Source organism: Oncorhynchus kisutch, linkage group LG24 (genome assembly GCF_002021735.2).
Source record: "Oncorhynchus kisutch isolate 150728-3 linkage group LG24, Okis_V2, whole genome shotgun sequence".
In the NCBI taxonomy this organism is placed as follows: domain Eukaryota; kingdom Metazoa; phylum Chordata; class Actinopteri; order Salmoniformes; family Salmonidae; genus Oncorhynchus; species Oncorhynchus kisutch.
The window spans coordinates 19,394,055-19,410,107 of record NC_034197.2 but is presented as its reverse complement, the minus strand read 5'-3'; the positions used below and the strand labels follow the sequence as shown (position 1 = coordinate 19,410,107).

Genomic DNA, 16,053 nt, shown 5'->3' with positions numbered 1-16,053 from the left:
TCTTGGAATTTTAATTGATGGCGGCCTCTCTTTTAAATTGCATATTCAACAACTTACAAAACAATTGAAGCTGAAATTGCGATTTTATTTTAGGAATAAGGCCTGTTTTTCATTTGAAGCCAGAAGGAGGCTATTATCAGCTACATTAATACCCTTACTGGACTATTGTAACGGTCGTCGTATGAAGAAGGTGAGGACCAAGGTGCAGCGTGGTACGTATTCATCCATTTATTAATGGAACTGAACACTGATTAACAAAACAACAACAACAACAACCGAAACAGTTCTGTCTGGTGCAGACACAAAAACAGAAAGCAACTACCCACAAAACCCATGTGGGCAAGAGCTACCTAAGTATGGTTCTCAATCAGAGACAACGATAGGCAGCTGTCCCTGATTGAGAACCATACCCGGCCAAAAACAAAGCAATACAAAAACATTGAATAAGAAACATAGAATAGTCACAGTTGTCACACCCTGGCCTAACCAAAATAGAGAATAAAAGCCTCTTTATGGCCAGGGTGTGACAACTGTGACTATTCTATGTTCCTTATTCTATGTTTTTGTATTGCTTTGTTTTTGGCCGGGTATGGTTGTGAGAACTATGGAGATATTTTATATATGAATGCTTCCGCTCAGTGTTTGAGATCACTTGACATCCTTTACCATGGCACTTTGAGATTTATTTTAAACTGCAAAACCCTTACGCACCACTGCACTTTGTATACCAGGGTTGGCTGGCCTTCTCTAGTCACTCATAGCCTCAGGCACTGGTATACTTTTATTTACAAAGCCATTTTGTGTTTACTACCTTTTTATTTGGGCATTTTTATTGTTCAGAAATGTGGTGGGTACTCTCTTCGTTCGCTGGACTTTATCCTGCTAACTGTTCCAAATGTCCGAACTGAATTTGGTAAAAGGGCTTTTATGTACTCTGCGCCATCGTCTTGGAACGCCTTACAAAATACTTTTAAACTGGAAGAACTTGTCCCGATTGGTGTTTTTAAATCACTGATGAATGATCTTGAGACTTATTCCCTGACCTGTCTATGTTTTTAAATCACTGATGAATGATCTTGAGACTGATTCTCTGACCTGTAAATGTTTTTAATTTGCTGTTTTTAATTTTGTTATACTGTTGTGAATTCTATGGTTTTTACCAGATTACTGGTAGTTTTTCATGTTGTTTGTCTGTAATTTTTGTAATGATTTGGTGCTGCCTATCTTGGCCAGGACGCTCTTGAAAAAGAGATTTTAAATCTCAATGAGCCCTTCCTGGTTAAATAAAGGTTAAATAAATACATTTTAAAATGAAATAACACATATGGAATCATGTAGTAACCAAAAAAGTGTTAAACAAATCAAAATATATTTTAGATTTGAGATTCTTCAAAATAGCCACCTTGATGACAGCTTTGCACATTCTTGGTATTCTCTCAACCAGCTTCATGAGGAATGCTTTTCCAACAGTCTTGAAGGAGTTCCCACATATGCTGAGCACTTGTTGGCTGCTTTTCCTTCACTCTATGGTCCAACTCATCCCAAACCATCTCAATTGGGTTGAGGTCTGGTGATTGTGGAGGCCAGGTCATCTAATGCGGCACTCCATCACTCTCCTTGGTCAAATTGCCCTTACACAGCCTGGAGGTGTGTTTTGGGTCATTGTCCTGTTGAAAAACAAATGATAGTACCACTAACCGCAAACCACTTGGGATGGCATATTGCTGCATTATGCTGTGGTAGCCATGCTGGTTAAGTGTGCCTTGAATTCTAAATAAATCACTGACAGTGTCACCAGCAAAGCACCATCACACCTCCTTCTCCATGCTTCACGGTGGGAACCACACATGCGGAGATCATCTGTTCACCTACACTGCGTCTTACAAAGTCACGGCTGTTGGAACCAAAAATCTCAAATTTGGACTCATCAGACGAAAGGACAGATTTCCACCGTATTTCTTGGCCCAAGCAAGTATCTTCTTCTTATTGGTGTCTTTTTAGTAGTGGTTTCTTTGCAGCAATTCAACCATGAAGGCCTGATTAAGGGCAGTCTACTCTGAACAGTTAATATTGAGATGTGTTTGTTATTTGAACTCTGTGAAGCATTTATTTGGGCTGCAATTTCTGAGGCTGGTAACGCTTAATGAACTTCTCCTCTGCAGCAGAGGTAACTCTGGGTCTTCCTTTCCTGTGGCGGTCCTTCGAGAACCAGTTTCATCCTAACGCTTGATGTTTTTTGCACTTGAAGAAACGTTCAAAGTTCTTGAAATGTTCCATATTGACTGACCTTTATGTCTAAAAGCTATGATGGCCTGTGATTTCTCTTTGCTTATTTGAGCTGTTCTATAACATGGACTTCTCATGAAACTGGTTGACAGAATGCCAAGAGTGTGCAAAGCTGTCATCAATGCAAAGGGTGGCTACTTTGAAGAATCTCACATATAAAATATATTTTGATTTGTATAACACTTTTTGGGTTACTGGATAATTCCATATGTGTTATTTCATGGTTTTGGTGTCTTCACTGTTATTCTACAATGTAAAAAATAGTGAAAAACCCTTGAATAAGTAGGTGTGTTCATATATACATATGCTTAGATCACATACTATAATTTTAAGGTATGCATTAAGGTATCTGTAATATCATAAATGTGGCAAAACGAATGTAGAAATTAATAAATGTATTCTATAGCTTCCGAAATATGTTTTTACAGTGGTGGGGGAGTGCCAAGATGGGGGAACGGAGGTTTCAACACAGCGCACACAATACGTCAACTAGTGTGTTTTCAAGATATCAGTGTGCGCCATACAAACGTCATAACCAAGCGACGACAAGAAGCAGTGGATGTAAACAAATATACAGACGTTGCAGGTATTATTCGCATCTTTGCTGTATATTATGTTTAAATCCTGAGAACAGTTTTACAAACGACAGTCTTACGTTTTTCAGAGGTTGAATTGTTCCATGTTGCAATTCCTTTTTTTGACGTTTGAAACGTTCGCCTCATATCATTCGACATTATTTGTGTTCTCATCTCTCAGCCACCAGAAAATGACAACGCTAACAAGACAAGACCTCAATTTTGGACAAGGTAGCTAGCTATATAAATTATTTTACATCGACCTGTAAAATGTGCATTTCAATTAACAATTTCATTTTCATATAGACTCAAGCTTCGTTACTGCCTGTCTTCTTTTGCAGTGGTGGCTGACATCTTGTGTGAGTTTTTGGAAGTGGCTATTCATCTCATCCTCTATGTACGAGAGGTGTACCCATCTGGAATATTCCAGAAGAGAAAGAAATACAATGTACCTGTACAGGTAAGGTTATAATATCACCGGGGTAATAACTATTCAGCTACTATTAACGGTTATCTGCAAAATATCCATCACTTATGTTGCATTACCTTCTAGATGTCATGCCACCCAGAGCTGAACCAATACATCCATGATACTCTTCACTGTGTAAAACCCCTCATTGAGAAGGTGAGAGAATACATTAGCCTACATATGATTGACATAGTTTTGCAAACCCAATGGCTCACCATACTAAATATGTTATTGCATGAGGGCACACATACATATTACTCGCATGAAGTTCTACATTTCTCCCTCAGAATGATGCAGAGAAAGTGGTTGTGGTCATCATGGACAAAGAGCATCATCCAGTTGAGAGATTTGTCTTTGAGATTTCACAGCCTCCTCTTTTATCCATCAGGTGAGTGTATATATCTTCACTGGCAACATTTTCTGAGGAAAACAGTCTTAATGTTGGAAAGCTTTATGTTGTCACCCAGAATCACATTCATTTTCCAAGATATAGAACATAATATTTTACATACAGTAGATTTTTTTTAAAGGACCAAAGTGTTTAGTCTGCTTTGTGTTTTCCTTTTTGCCATGGGAAATCCGGTATCGTTGTATCACGATACAGGCATCATGACAACCCTAGTCTTTAATACCTACATGTTTCAAGCAGACCACCGTAGTCCCTGTCCCCAAGAACGCCAAGGTAATGTGTCTAAATTACTTTTTTGTCCAGTAGCACTCACATCTCCCTAAAACACTTCAGCGAACAGGCCTTTGTAATCGACCTGGCCGGGGTATCCTGGAATGACATTGACCTCATCTCATCAGTAGAGGATGCCTGGTTATTCTTTAAAATTGCCTTCCCCATCATCTTAAATAAGCATGGTCCATTAATTTAAAAAAAAACAGGAATAGATATAGCCCTTGGTTCACTCCAGACCTGTCTGCCCTTGACCAGCACAAAAACATCCTGTGGCGTTCTGCATTAGCATCGAATTGCCCCCGTGATATGCAACTTTTCAGGGAAGTTAGGAACCAATATACACAGGCAGTTAGGAAAGCTAAGGCTAGCTTTTTCAATCAGAAATGTGCATCCTGTAGTACAAACTCAAAAAAAGTCATGGGACACTATAAAGTCCATGGAGAATAAGAGCACCTTCTCCCAGCTACCCATTGCACTGAGGCTAGGAGACACTGTCACTACCGATAAATCCACAATAATTGAGAATTTCAATAAGCATTTTTCTACGGCTGGCCATGCTTTCCACCTGGCCTACCCCTACCCCGGTCAACAGCCCTGCGCTCCCCACAGCAACTTGCCCAAACCTCCCCACTTCTCCTTTACCCAAATCCAGATAGCTGATGTTCTGAAAGAGCTGCAAAATCTGGATCCTACAAATCAGCTGGGCTAGACAATCTGGACCCTCTCTTTCTAAAATTATCTGCCGCAATTGTTGCAATTGTTGCAACCCCTATTACTAGGGGTTGCAATACATAGATTGGAAAGCTGCCGCGGTCATCCCCCTTTTCAAAGGGGAAGACACTCTAGACCTAAACTGCTACAGACCTATATCTATCCTACCCTGCCTTTCTAAGGTCTTTGAAAGCCAAGTTAACAAACAGATTACCGACCACCTGAATCTCACCGTACATTCTCCAATATGCAATCTGGTTTCAGAGCTGGTCATGGGTGTACCTCAGCCACGCTCAAGGTCCTAAACGATATCATAACCGCCATCGATTGTTGCAAATGAGAACTTGTACTCAACTAGCCTACCTGGTTAAATAAAAATCTGTAGCCATGAAATACTTTGAAAGGCTGGTCATGGCTTACATCAACACCATCATCCCAGACACCCTAGACCTACTCCAATTCGCATACCGCCTCAACAGATCCACAGATGATGCAATCTCTGATGCAATCTATATTGCACTCCACATTGCCCTTTTCCCACCTGGACAAAAGGAACACCAATATGAGAATGGTGTTCATTGACTACTGCTCATCATGTTCAACACCATAGTTCTCCTTTAAGCTCATCATTAAGCTCAGGACCGCGGGACTGAACATCTCCCTCTGCACCTGGATGGGCAGCCCCTGATGTGTAGCCCCCAGGTGATGACCCTCAGGGGTGCATGCTTAGTCCCCTCCTGTACTCCCTGTTCACCCATGACTGTGGCCGCGCACAACTCCAACACCATCATTCAGTTTGCAGATGATACGACAGTGGTAGGCCTGATCACTGACAATGATGAGACCACCTACAGGGAGGAGGTCAGAGACCTGGCAGTGTGGTGTCAGTACAACAACCTCTCCCTCAACGTCAGCAAGACAAAGGAGCTGATCATGGACTACAGGAAACGGAGGGCTGAGCACACCCCCATTCACATCAACAGGGCATTAGTGGAGCGGGTCGAGAGCTTCATGTTCCTCGGTGTCCACATCACTAAGGATCTATCATGGTCCAAACACACCAACACAGTTGTGAAGATGGCATGACAACACCTCTTCCCCCTCAGAAGGTTGAAGGTTGAAATACATCCTCAAAAAGTTATACAGCTGCGTGGCATCCGTCCGTAATGCGCTACAGAAGGTAGTTCGTATGGCCCAGTACATCACTGGGACCAAGCTCCCTGCCATCCAGGACTTCTGTACCAGGCGGTTTCAGATGAAGGCCCAAACCTTTTTCAAAGACTCCAGCCACCCAAGTCATAGACCGTTCTCTCTGCTACCGCACGGCAGCGGTACCGGAGTGCCAAGTCTGGGACCAAAAGGATCCTGAACAGCTTTTACCCCCAAGCCATAAGACTGTTGAACAGTTATTCAAATGGCCACCTGGACTATTTGCATTATCCCCCTTTTTTTGTTGCACTGACTCTGTTACACTGGCTCTATGTACACTCACTGGAATCTACTCACGCACTACTCTGACACTCCAACAAACACACACATGCACTACATATGCTCACACACACAAAACACATGCATATTGACACCACATACTCACACATATACACACATTCACACTCTTCACACACTCTAATGCTATTATCTATCCTGATTGCCTAGTCACTTTTACCCCTACCTACATGTACATATTACCTCAATCACCAACTACCTTGTACCCCAAACACATTGACTCTGTACCGTTACTCCTTGTATGTAGCCTTGTTATTTTAATGTGTTACTATTTTCCTTGACGTTTTTTTTTTCTCAAATGTTCTTACTTTTTAGGGCTCGAAAATTAAGCATTTCGAGGTGAAGTCTACACCTGTTGTATTTGTCACATGCGCCGAATACAATTTTATTGGATTTAATATGGTTTGTTGTTGGATTGCCCTTTTCCATACCTTGAGCTTTTAGGAGTTACTCTTCTGGTTCTACAGCTCTGATACATTGCTGTCACACGTGGAACAGTTACTGAGGGCGGTTATCCTGAAGATCAGTGTATGTGATGCAGTTCTGGAAAACAACCCACCGGGTAAGATGGAAAAGCTATATTGGAGAATGGAGAGACACTCAGTGAGAAACATCTCTGTGTGAAAATCGATAGCTGGAGGTCTGCTGCTATATAAGTCTTGCGTTCCCAAACAAATTCCCTTGTGGAGTCCATGACAAGGAATATATATATATATATATCTCTTTTCCAAATGTGCCCTGTATTATACAATATAAAAATACACATTATACATACAGTATACAATTTCTGTTAAGTTGTTGTCTAGCAGCGGTCATAGTATTATAATATGTCTATTTACTTTCCACTGTCCCAGGATGTACGTTTACAGTGCTGGTCCACACCAGGGAGGCTGCCACCCGCAACATGGAGAAGGTTCAGGTCATCAAGGTCAGTGTTGTCACAAACATGACGTTTCAATACTGTATGTGTGTTTATTGTAATACACGGACTTGTTTGTGTACCTACATTCAATCATATATGTTGTATTCTAGTGTGTGGGCCTGTACACTCCACATGTGATGTTGTCAATGTTCCCCTCCAGGATTTTCCATGGATAGTTGCAGATGAGCAGGAAGTACACATGCAGGAGCCCAGACTCATACCCCTGAAGACCATGACATCAGACATTGTGAAAGTAAGCAATGGCATGGTTCTTTGTGAAGATTACGACACTTGTATGAAAGCCCATACTAATAGACGGTAATATTGTTTGAATGTTGTGTAGAATTTGTATGTGACAACATATTTTCTTTGTTTAGATGCAACTGTATGTGGAGGAGAGGGCACAAAAGGCTTCATAGATCAAGCTCGACTAAAAAAGATGGCAATCTCCGCACTGCAGCTGCCACAATAATCAACTAGTTGAGGTGTGCATTTGGGAAAGTGGGGATCTCTGGATCTTCATTCTAATGCTTGAACTGTGAAAACTTTGAGAAAAATACTGTTTTTCTTTGTCATAGTTTGACTTGGCGAGAGGGGATATGCAGAGTCAGTTATCGGTTCAGCACTGTATCATTGCTCATCACAATGAAAATAATTTAGTATGTACATAGTTATTACAGCAAAGCCTAAGGGGAATGATCTGTGGTATAGTGGGCACTTTTGTTCCCATTCTATTTGTTTCCAGTTGGTGTATAAAGCAATGTTTAAATGTACCATAGGCTGCGTTTACACAAGCAGCCCAATACTGATATCTTTTCCCCTAATTGGTCTTGACCAATCACATCTCTTGACAGATCTTTTTTCAGAGCTGATCTGGTTAAACAAAAGAGCAATTAGTGACAAAAAGATCTGCATTTGGCTGCCTGTCTAAATGCAGCCCTTTTGTGTTGTATGAAGCTATGTTTACACTATGATGTTAATTATTGTGTTCACTAAAACATGTTTTTTGGGGAAGTCTCAGGTGGATACGGTCTACCTGGTTAAAGTTCTAGACCAGGGCTCTCTAACCCTGTTCCTGGACGGCAGCTCTCGATGAACAGAGTTGGATAGCCCTGATTCTAGACAGTCGATAACAGGGATGACCAAACAGGTTGCATGGTTTGATATTGTAAGTGTTGAACATTGACATTGGTCCATAAGAAAGTACTCAACCCAAACTGCAAAAATGCTTTGTGAATAAATGTGGATTTAGCATTTTTGATTTTAATATTTGATTTTTGTTTTTTCATAATGCATTCTACTTTGGAAAATAAAGTGTTTTAGTAGACTGTAATACTTTTTTTGTCAAGTTATGTTCCATTCCACTGTAATGCACCTTACCAAAAAAGTTCCTTAAATCTCGGATACTGATTAGAATTGCTTAACACAAGGAGGGTTTGTAAATCTAATGGACGGACTGAGTACAATGCAAATAACATTTGACCTGACAGAAGTGAACTTGCTCTGTTTATTATTTGATGGGGAATACAGGTAGGGGTATCTACAATAACATTTGACCTGACAGAAGTGAACTTGCTCTGTTTATTATTTGATGGGGAATACAGGTAGGGGTATCTACAATAACATTTGACCTGACAGAAGTGAACTTGCTCTGTTTATTATTTGATGGGGAATACAGGTAGGGGTATCTACAATAACATTTGACCTGACAGAAGTGAACTTGCTCTGTTTATTATTTGATGGGGAATACAGGTAGGGGTATCTACAATAACATTTGACCTGACAGAAGTGAACTTGCTCTGTTTATTATTTGATGGGGAATACAGGTAGGGGTATCTACAATACCATTGAGGGTTGTATATCAAACACGCCTTCTTCCAATCATTTTATTGTTCTTTGGTTTTACTGTTTTATTGTATTAGCTTTTCATCCTGTTCATTTAAAATGAATGTTAATTCCTATATTCATGTGTCTATATTTTGTCTACTTTATGTAGTGTGTTACAATATTAAATGCACTGTAGCATTATTTTGATTAGTGACTGCAAAAAGACTGCTAATGATTAGGGAATGGTTTATAAGGACCTATATTAAACATCTTATAAATGATCTTATGTTACGAATCATTAATACGTCATTTAAACGTTTTTGTGTAAATAACTAGCTTAACATTTGGTGAGAACTCTGCATGCCTAATAAATGGTTTATTAACTTTATTATAAAGTGTTACCCATGCTAGGGTCTAAAGCATCTAGTGTACAGTCGTGGCCAAAAGTTTTGAGAATGACACAAATATTAATTTCCACAGTTTGCTGCTTCAGTGTCTTTAGATATTTTTGTCAGATGTTACTATGGAATACTGAAGTATAATCACAAGCATCAAAGTGTCAAAGGCTTTTATTGACAATTACATGAAGTTGATGCTTGCAGTGTTGACCCTTCTTTTTCAAGACCTCTGCAAACCGCCCTGGAATGCTGTCAATTAACTTCTGGGCCACATCCTGACTGATGGCAGCCCATTCTTGCATAATCAATGCTTGGAGTTTGTCAGAATTTGTGGGTTTTTTGTTTGTCCACCCGCCTCTTGAGGATTGCCCACAAGTTCTCAATGGGATTAAGGTCTGGGGAGTTTCCTGGCCCTGGACCCAAAATATCGGTGTTTTGTTCCCCGAGCCACTTAGTTATCATTTTTCCTTATGGCAAGGTGCTCCAACATGCTGGAAAATGCATTGTTTGTCACCAAACTGTTCCTGGATGGTTGGGAGAAGTTGCTCTCGGAGGATGTGTTGGTACCATTCTTTATTCATGGTTGTGTTCTTAGGCAAAATTGTGAGTAAGCCCACTCCCTTGGCTGAGAAGCAACCCCACACATGAATGGTCTCAGGATGCTTTACTGTTGGCATGACACAGGACTGTTGGTAGCACTCACCTTGTCTTCTCCGGACAAGCTCTTTCCAGATGCCCCAAACAATTGGAAAGGGGATTCATCAGAGAAAAGGAATTTTTAGCAGTCAAATCCCTGTACCTTTTGCAGAATATCAGTCTGTCCCTGATGTTTGTCCTGGAAAGAAGTGGCTTCTTTGCTGCCCTTCTTGACACCAGGCCATCCTCCAAAAGTCTTCGCCTCACTGTGCGTGCAGATGAACTCACACCTCCCTGCTGCCATTCCTGAGCAAGCTCTGTACTGGTGGTGCCCCGATCCCGCAGCTGAATCAACTTTAGGAGACGGTCCTGGCACTTGCTGGACTTCCTTGGGCTCCCTGAAGACTTCTTCAGAACAATTGAACTGCTCTCCTTGAAGTTCTTGATGATCCGACAAATGGTTGCTGGCAGCAATATCCTTGCCTGTGAAGCCCTTTTTTTGCAAAGCAATGTTGACGGCACGTGTTTCCTTGCAGACAACCATGGTTGACAGAGGAAAAACAATGATTCCAAGCACCACCCTCCTTTTGAAGCTTCCAGTCTGATATTCAAACTCAATCAGCATGACAGAGTTATCTCCTGCCTTGTCCTCGTCAACACTCACACCTGTGTTAACGAGAGAATCACTGACATGATGTCAGCTGGTCCTTTTGTGGCAGGGCTGAAATGGGGAGCGTTGTTGCACAGCTATTTTCAATTCTCTCCAGAGACCTGAAAATAGGGTTCAAGTCCGGGCTCTGGTTGGGCCACTCAAAGACATTCAGAGACTTGTCCCACTTCTGTATTGTCTTGGCTGTGTGCTTAGGGTTGTTGTCCTGTTGGAAGGTGAACTGTCGCCCCAGTCTGATGTTCTGAGCGCTCTGGAGTAGGTTTTCATCAAGGATCTCTCTGTACTTTACTCCGTTCATCTTTGCCTCAGTCCTGACTAGTCTACCAGTCCCTGCTGCTGAAAAACATCCCCACATCATGATGCTACCACCACCGTGGCTCACCGTAGGGATGGTGCCAGGTTTCTTCCAAACGATAGCCTTTTTCAATTATTTTTCAATTCTACGATAGCCTGTTCGAACATGTACACTAAGTTTTGTCATTTGTTTCAGTGTTACAGCTAAAGCACTTGTCTAGTGTGATTAGTCACTTTATACTGGAAGCCAGAGCTTTCTAAACCTGTTCCTGGAGAGTTACCGTCCTGTAGGCTTTCGCTCCAACCCTAATCTAGCGCATCTGATTCTAATAATTATCTGGTTGATAAACTGAATCAGGTTAGTTCCAACTGGGTTTGGAGCAAAAACCTACAGGAGGGCAGCTGTCCAGGAACAGGGTTGGAGAGCCCTGGTGCAAACCATGCATTGATTACTGGATTGGGGAAATTGTTTTATTGACCCATTAACCGTACCATGGAAAGGATGAATCATTCTCCCTCTCTGCTGTTAAGCATTTCATTATGCAAAGTAAACATTGAGACATATCATGCATACAATTCCCAAGACATGCTTCACATCCTAGGCATTCTCCACTAAAGTATTTCACTGGAGTAGAACTATTTTGGTTTTGAATTGTAAATATGAATGTTTTGACTGAATCTGCTTACAAAAGTTTGTGAACATACATCAGGGTAAAGCTCTGTGCTCCAAGCATCCCCCCCCCCTGCTGTTAACGCTCTGGTTTCACCATCTGATCTGTTCTTTCTCTTCACTCCATCTTTGGGCCTTTCTTCTGTCTCCTCTAGGTCGCTCCCATCAATTTTCCTTCTCTACCGTAACCCCACTTTTATTCCCCCCCATCACATTCTTCTTCAACTCTCTCTAACTCTTCCTCTCTACTTCATCCATCCTCAGCTTCTCCAAGTGTCTCCCTGTTCCTCCTCCCTGGATGAGTCTGTCGGGACAATCACTATTCCTCTACTGGACACTTGTCCTCCATGCCTCAAACTCTTCCTGCGATGCGAAGTACAATGTGTTATTATACATACCTAGCTCACTATGTTACCTGAGTCAGTGTGAGCTATGATGGGTGCTTTACCTGAGGTAAGGGTGTGGCTGGGGTGTGGGATGGCCACAGGCCTGGGTAATATACTGTAATGGCCACAGAGCTGGGTCTTCTGTCAGGTATAAGACTGGGGTTGTGGCTGGACTCTCTTCTTGGGAGTCCTATTCTAACTCTCCTTCTACTGTTCACAAAACAACATTTTAGTTCAAGATAACAGGTACCTAGATCTTAGAAGCATTTTTTGTAGCATAAAAAAAAAATGTGTTGGCATTTTCTGGAAAATAAATATCCATGTTTGATTGAATATGCCCCTAAATATATATTTACAGTTGATACAGCACATCTTGCAAGTGTACCTAAGTGTATTTTTAAGTAATTACAACTATTAACTCATGTAATGTAAGCATTATTACTGGCTCTGCTGTATTATCTACCTTGACCTTTTGATCGTTCACTGTAGGTGCAGGTGGCCTATGAGAGCTTGCTCTCCTCTGAGGCCCCTGAGACTGCTGTTTGAGGTCAGGTGTGCTCTCTCTGGGCCTGCTCTTAGAGACAGCAGTCTGCCTCCCCCTGCCTGTCCCTAGTGAGGTACGGAGGCAAGAGATTACAGACTGCCTAGCTTTCTGAGGAACATGACTAGATGATAGCGATTTGAAATTTAATTTGAAAATCTTAATACCTTCCTAAATCCTTAAGTCGATTGACGCACCCGTGCGCATAAATCCCCATTAAAAGCCTTCTGCATTTGCGGTATAAAGTGGCAGACCAGGAGACAAAATCGGTCTTCTCAGGAAAACATCTGTAGATTCCGAATGGTTTGGCCTAAAAAAACTAATACGACCACTCTATGGAAAGGAGAAATTCTCACGAACATGGTAGTGTTCTCCAAGACTGAAGGTAACCCGGTACAGTTTTAAAAAATGAATGGAAGTAGAATGTGTCCCATAAGATATGTATATTTCCTGAGCTTTGCAAGATATAGGACAGACACTTTAAAACCGTATTCCTTATGATTCAATTTTTTGTCTGCCATTTATGAATGTGTTCAGGTGCGTAACGTGCGGGTGTGACGGGGGTCATGACCCCCCCCCCACAATATTAGAGACAGGTCAATTTGACCCCCTCAATAATTTATTTGATTGATAGGAAAAGTGCCAGGCAGTTTACTGGACTTCTGTCTTTACACCACAGTGGTATCGCTAATTACGCTTTTGGTTCGGTCCTCAGAAGCCTTGGTTTGTGGATGGAAAAAAAGCTGAGGAAGGCTTTTAAGGAGAACAGTCTTTCACTCTACTCAACAAACCCTCAAATCTGTGAGCTAACATGGAACAAATAAAACAGTACAGTAACATTGAACATTCATAAGCACTAATAAGAATTAAATAGAAAACATTTTTTTCTTCAAATTAATGAAGTTTCTATTGCCAAGTGATGAAATGCGCATCTTGAGTATGAGAGCTATTTATCAAAGGAGTAGTAATTGGTAATGGTTATAGTGGGCTCTTTGGTAGTATTATAAACCTTAAAACATCTAGTTTCTATTAGACTACAGAATTAGTGAAATAATGTTTCTATGAACCTCAGGCAGTAGGCTCAAGCGAGCCTGTTTCTCTTCCCAGTCTCCCAGATCCTGACCATTGACCAACAGCAGCAACCTATCCACCAAATTTATGCCAATTTGATGGTCAGAATTGTGTGGGGGAAGCACTGATCATGTTTATGAAACCTAATAATCACAATCAGAGTACATCTAGAACCAACTTTAGTTTTTATTTCAATTTGAGAGTCTACAATAGAAATTGGCCCAGCCTAGCTTCATTGCATGTGACATTGAAGTAAGTTGGTTTATTTTTTAAATTTTTATTCTTGATTTCAATATGGAAGGCAAACCAGGTACTGGTGTTTGTTTCTATGTACTAGTTATTGTTGAGTGAAAGGCTAATTTATGAACTATATTTGAATAATTTGGTTATTCTCATACCATATTTTTGTGTAATAATAGTAGCAGTTCATCGATTTGGGGAAGATGACAGCACAGCAGCCTGATAATATGGGCCAATATGTGGTTAGGCTCATTTCTGGAGGCGGAAATTCTATTTTCTATTAGATGGTGTTACTTTGGATCCCTTCGTAAAGATGAGCAAAAAAGACTGTATAAAATATATACTACAAATACTTATCTATATTGTATGCCAAATTTGTATTATAATTATTTTATAGAAAAACAATTGCCCAGAGAAATATATTTTGTTTAACAAGTAAAATAGATAGGTGTAAAAATGACTGGATCCTCTGTTTTCAATATTCCAGCACCCTCCCCTTGTGAGGATAACAACACTGAGCCTTTTTCTAAAATGTTTTATGAGATTGGAGAACACATTGGGAGGGGTCTTAGACTATTCCTCCATACAGAATCTTTCCAGATCATTGATGTGTGCTTGGTGTTATTGTGTTGCTGGAAGATCCACTTCTGACCAAGTTTCAGCCTCCTGTCAGAGTCAAACAGGTTTTTGGCTGAAGTTCATGATGCTATTTTATTTTTTATATTTAACTAGGCAAGCCAGTTAAGAACAAATTCTTATTTACAATGACAGGCTGGGAACAGTGGGTTAACTTTCTTGTTCAGGGGCAGAACGAAAGATTTTTACCTTGTCAACTCGGGGATTCAATCTAGCAACCTTTCGGTTACAGGCCCAACGCTCTAACCACTAGGCTACCTGCCACCCCCGTTGACATTAACAAGAGGACCCTGGTACAGTGGAAGCAAACTAGCCCTATAACATCAAAGATACACCACCATATTTTACAGGAGGGATGAGGTATTTTCTGCATTTCTCTTTCAAAGACCAAACCCAGAAGTGGTGTGTGTGGCCAAAGACCTCTATTTTTGTGTCATATGACCACAGTACTGGTTCCAATCCAAGTGCCGATGCCGTTTAGCAAACTCCAGGCAGTGCTATGGTTAGATGACATGAAAACTGACCCCCCACCCCCCTTAAACACAATGTCAATGATAAGGAATACACGTAATGACTCTGTAATAGCCATAACAAAGGGCCAGGGTGTGGAGTTGACATGAGCTGTGTATGGGAAATGTACGTGGCCTCTGTAGGGAGGGGTGGGGAGCCTGTGACTCAGGGTCCTGCTGCTGTCTGGGCTCTGCGGCTGGAGGAGCTAGAGCATGAAGAGGTGGTGGTCTGAGAACATCTGTGGGATCAAACAAAGACTCCATTGTTGAGATTTCAGTTTCGCAATAAAAAACATTGAGGACATAATGTTGATGGACAGCCTTGAAACAGAGGATGGCAGACAGCGACCTATTAGTGACAGTGGGTTTGGGAATGTCGGGGTAGGTAATGAGGATGTTGGCAAAGCGCAAGGCAGGCGCTTCACGATGATCAGCAAAATGTGCTCCACTGCTTCTGCTGGTGGGGATATCTGCCAAATGTTGTGCTACGTTAGGCCAAACATTACCTCAGCTCTGTTCCACACACTGGCCAGTGCCATTGAGGCTATGATCTAACAATCTAACCGTGCCAAAGAAATGTAACATGGAGTAAAATAAATCTAACACATCTGATTACACAACACTCCTTCATTAATTAAGGAATAGTTTTGTTTAACCTTTAACTGCAATGGGCTAAATCAGGGTCACACACAGTGTTTCTTGGTAGTCTTTAACAAATCTACTTTGAAACAGAAGTATACACCACACATGGTTATGGGCTTAAAGAAAAGAAGACAACTGTACATTGTCAGATATGGAGATGAAATGTGTTCAGTTTACATCCCAAAATTACACTTTATATACAGACATCACAGAAGACTGAAATATAAAAAACAGAAACACCAGATGTTCTGCATAAAAAAGTAAGTTAAATTATGATATTATGAAAATATGAATAACATTCTACCCATGAGTCCACTAGGTCATTTGACTGCAGGAAAGGGCTACTGGTCATTATCCTGTTAGTAAAAAGGAAAAAGTGTTA

The 16,053-nt window shown here is 41.0% G+C and overlaps 1 protein-coding gene across 2 annotated transcripts; it reads left to right on the top strand.

Annotated features, from left to right (window-relative positions):
* Positions 1–2,725: 2,725 nt before the first annotated feature.
* Positions 2,726–9,259, top strand: mad2l2 (mitotic arrest deficient 2 like 2). Of its 2 annotated transcripts, XR_004205288.1 has the most exons (10): positions 2,726–2,872; positions 3,043–3,092; positions 3,203–3,321; positions 3,415–3,486; positions 3,618–3,718; positions 6,697–6,791; positions 7,084–7,157; positions 7,312–7,404; positions 7,529–8,903; positions 8,978–9,259. XR_004205288.1 is itself a non-coding variant. In XM_031804108.1 (9 exons), the coding sequence occupies exons 1-9, from the start codon at positions 2,733–2,735 to the stop codon at positions 7,568–7,570; spliced, it is 786 nt and encodes a 261-aa protein (XP_031659968.1). In that variant the 5' UTR covers positions 2,726–2,732; the 3' UTR covers positions 7,571–9,259. The 2 variants fall into 2 exon arrangements, 1 of the variants encoding a protein (XP_031659968.1); XM_031804108.1 differs by having other exon boundaries at positions 7,529–9,259.
* Positions 9,260–16,053: the final 6,794 nt, after the last annotated feature.

Coding starts and splice junctions, on each gene's coding strand:
- mad2l2 (XM_031804108.1), top strand. CDS start 2,733: ATGGGGGAACGGAGGTTTCAACACAGCGCACACAATACGTCAACTAGT. Junction 3,719..6,696: donor CCTCCTCTTTTATCCATCAG/GTGAGTGTATAT, acceptor CTGGTTCTACAG/CTCTGATACATTGCTGTCAC. Junction 6,792..7,083: donor TCTGGAAAACAACCCACCGG/GTAAGATGGAAA, acceptor CCACTGTCCCAG/GATGTACGTTTACAGTGCTG.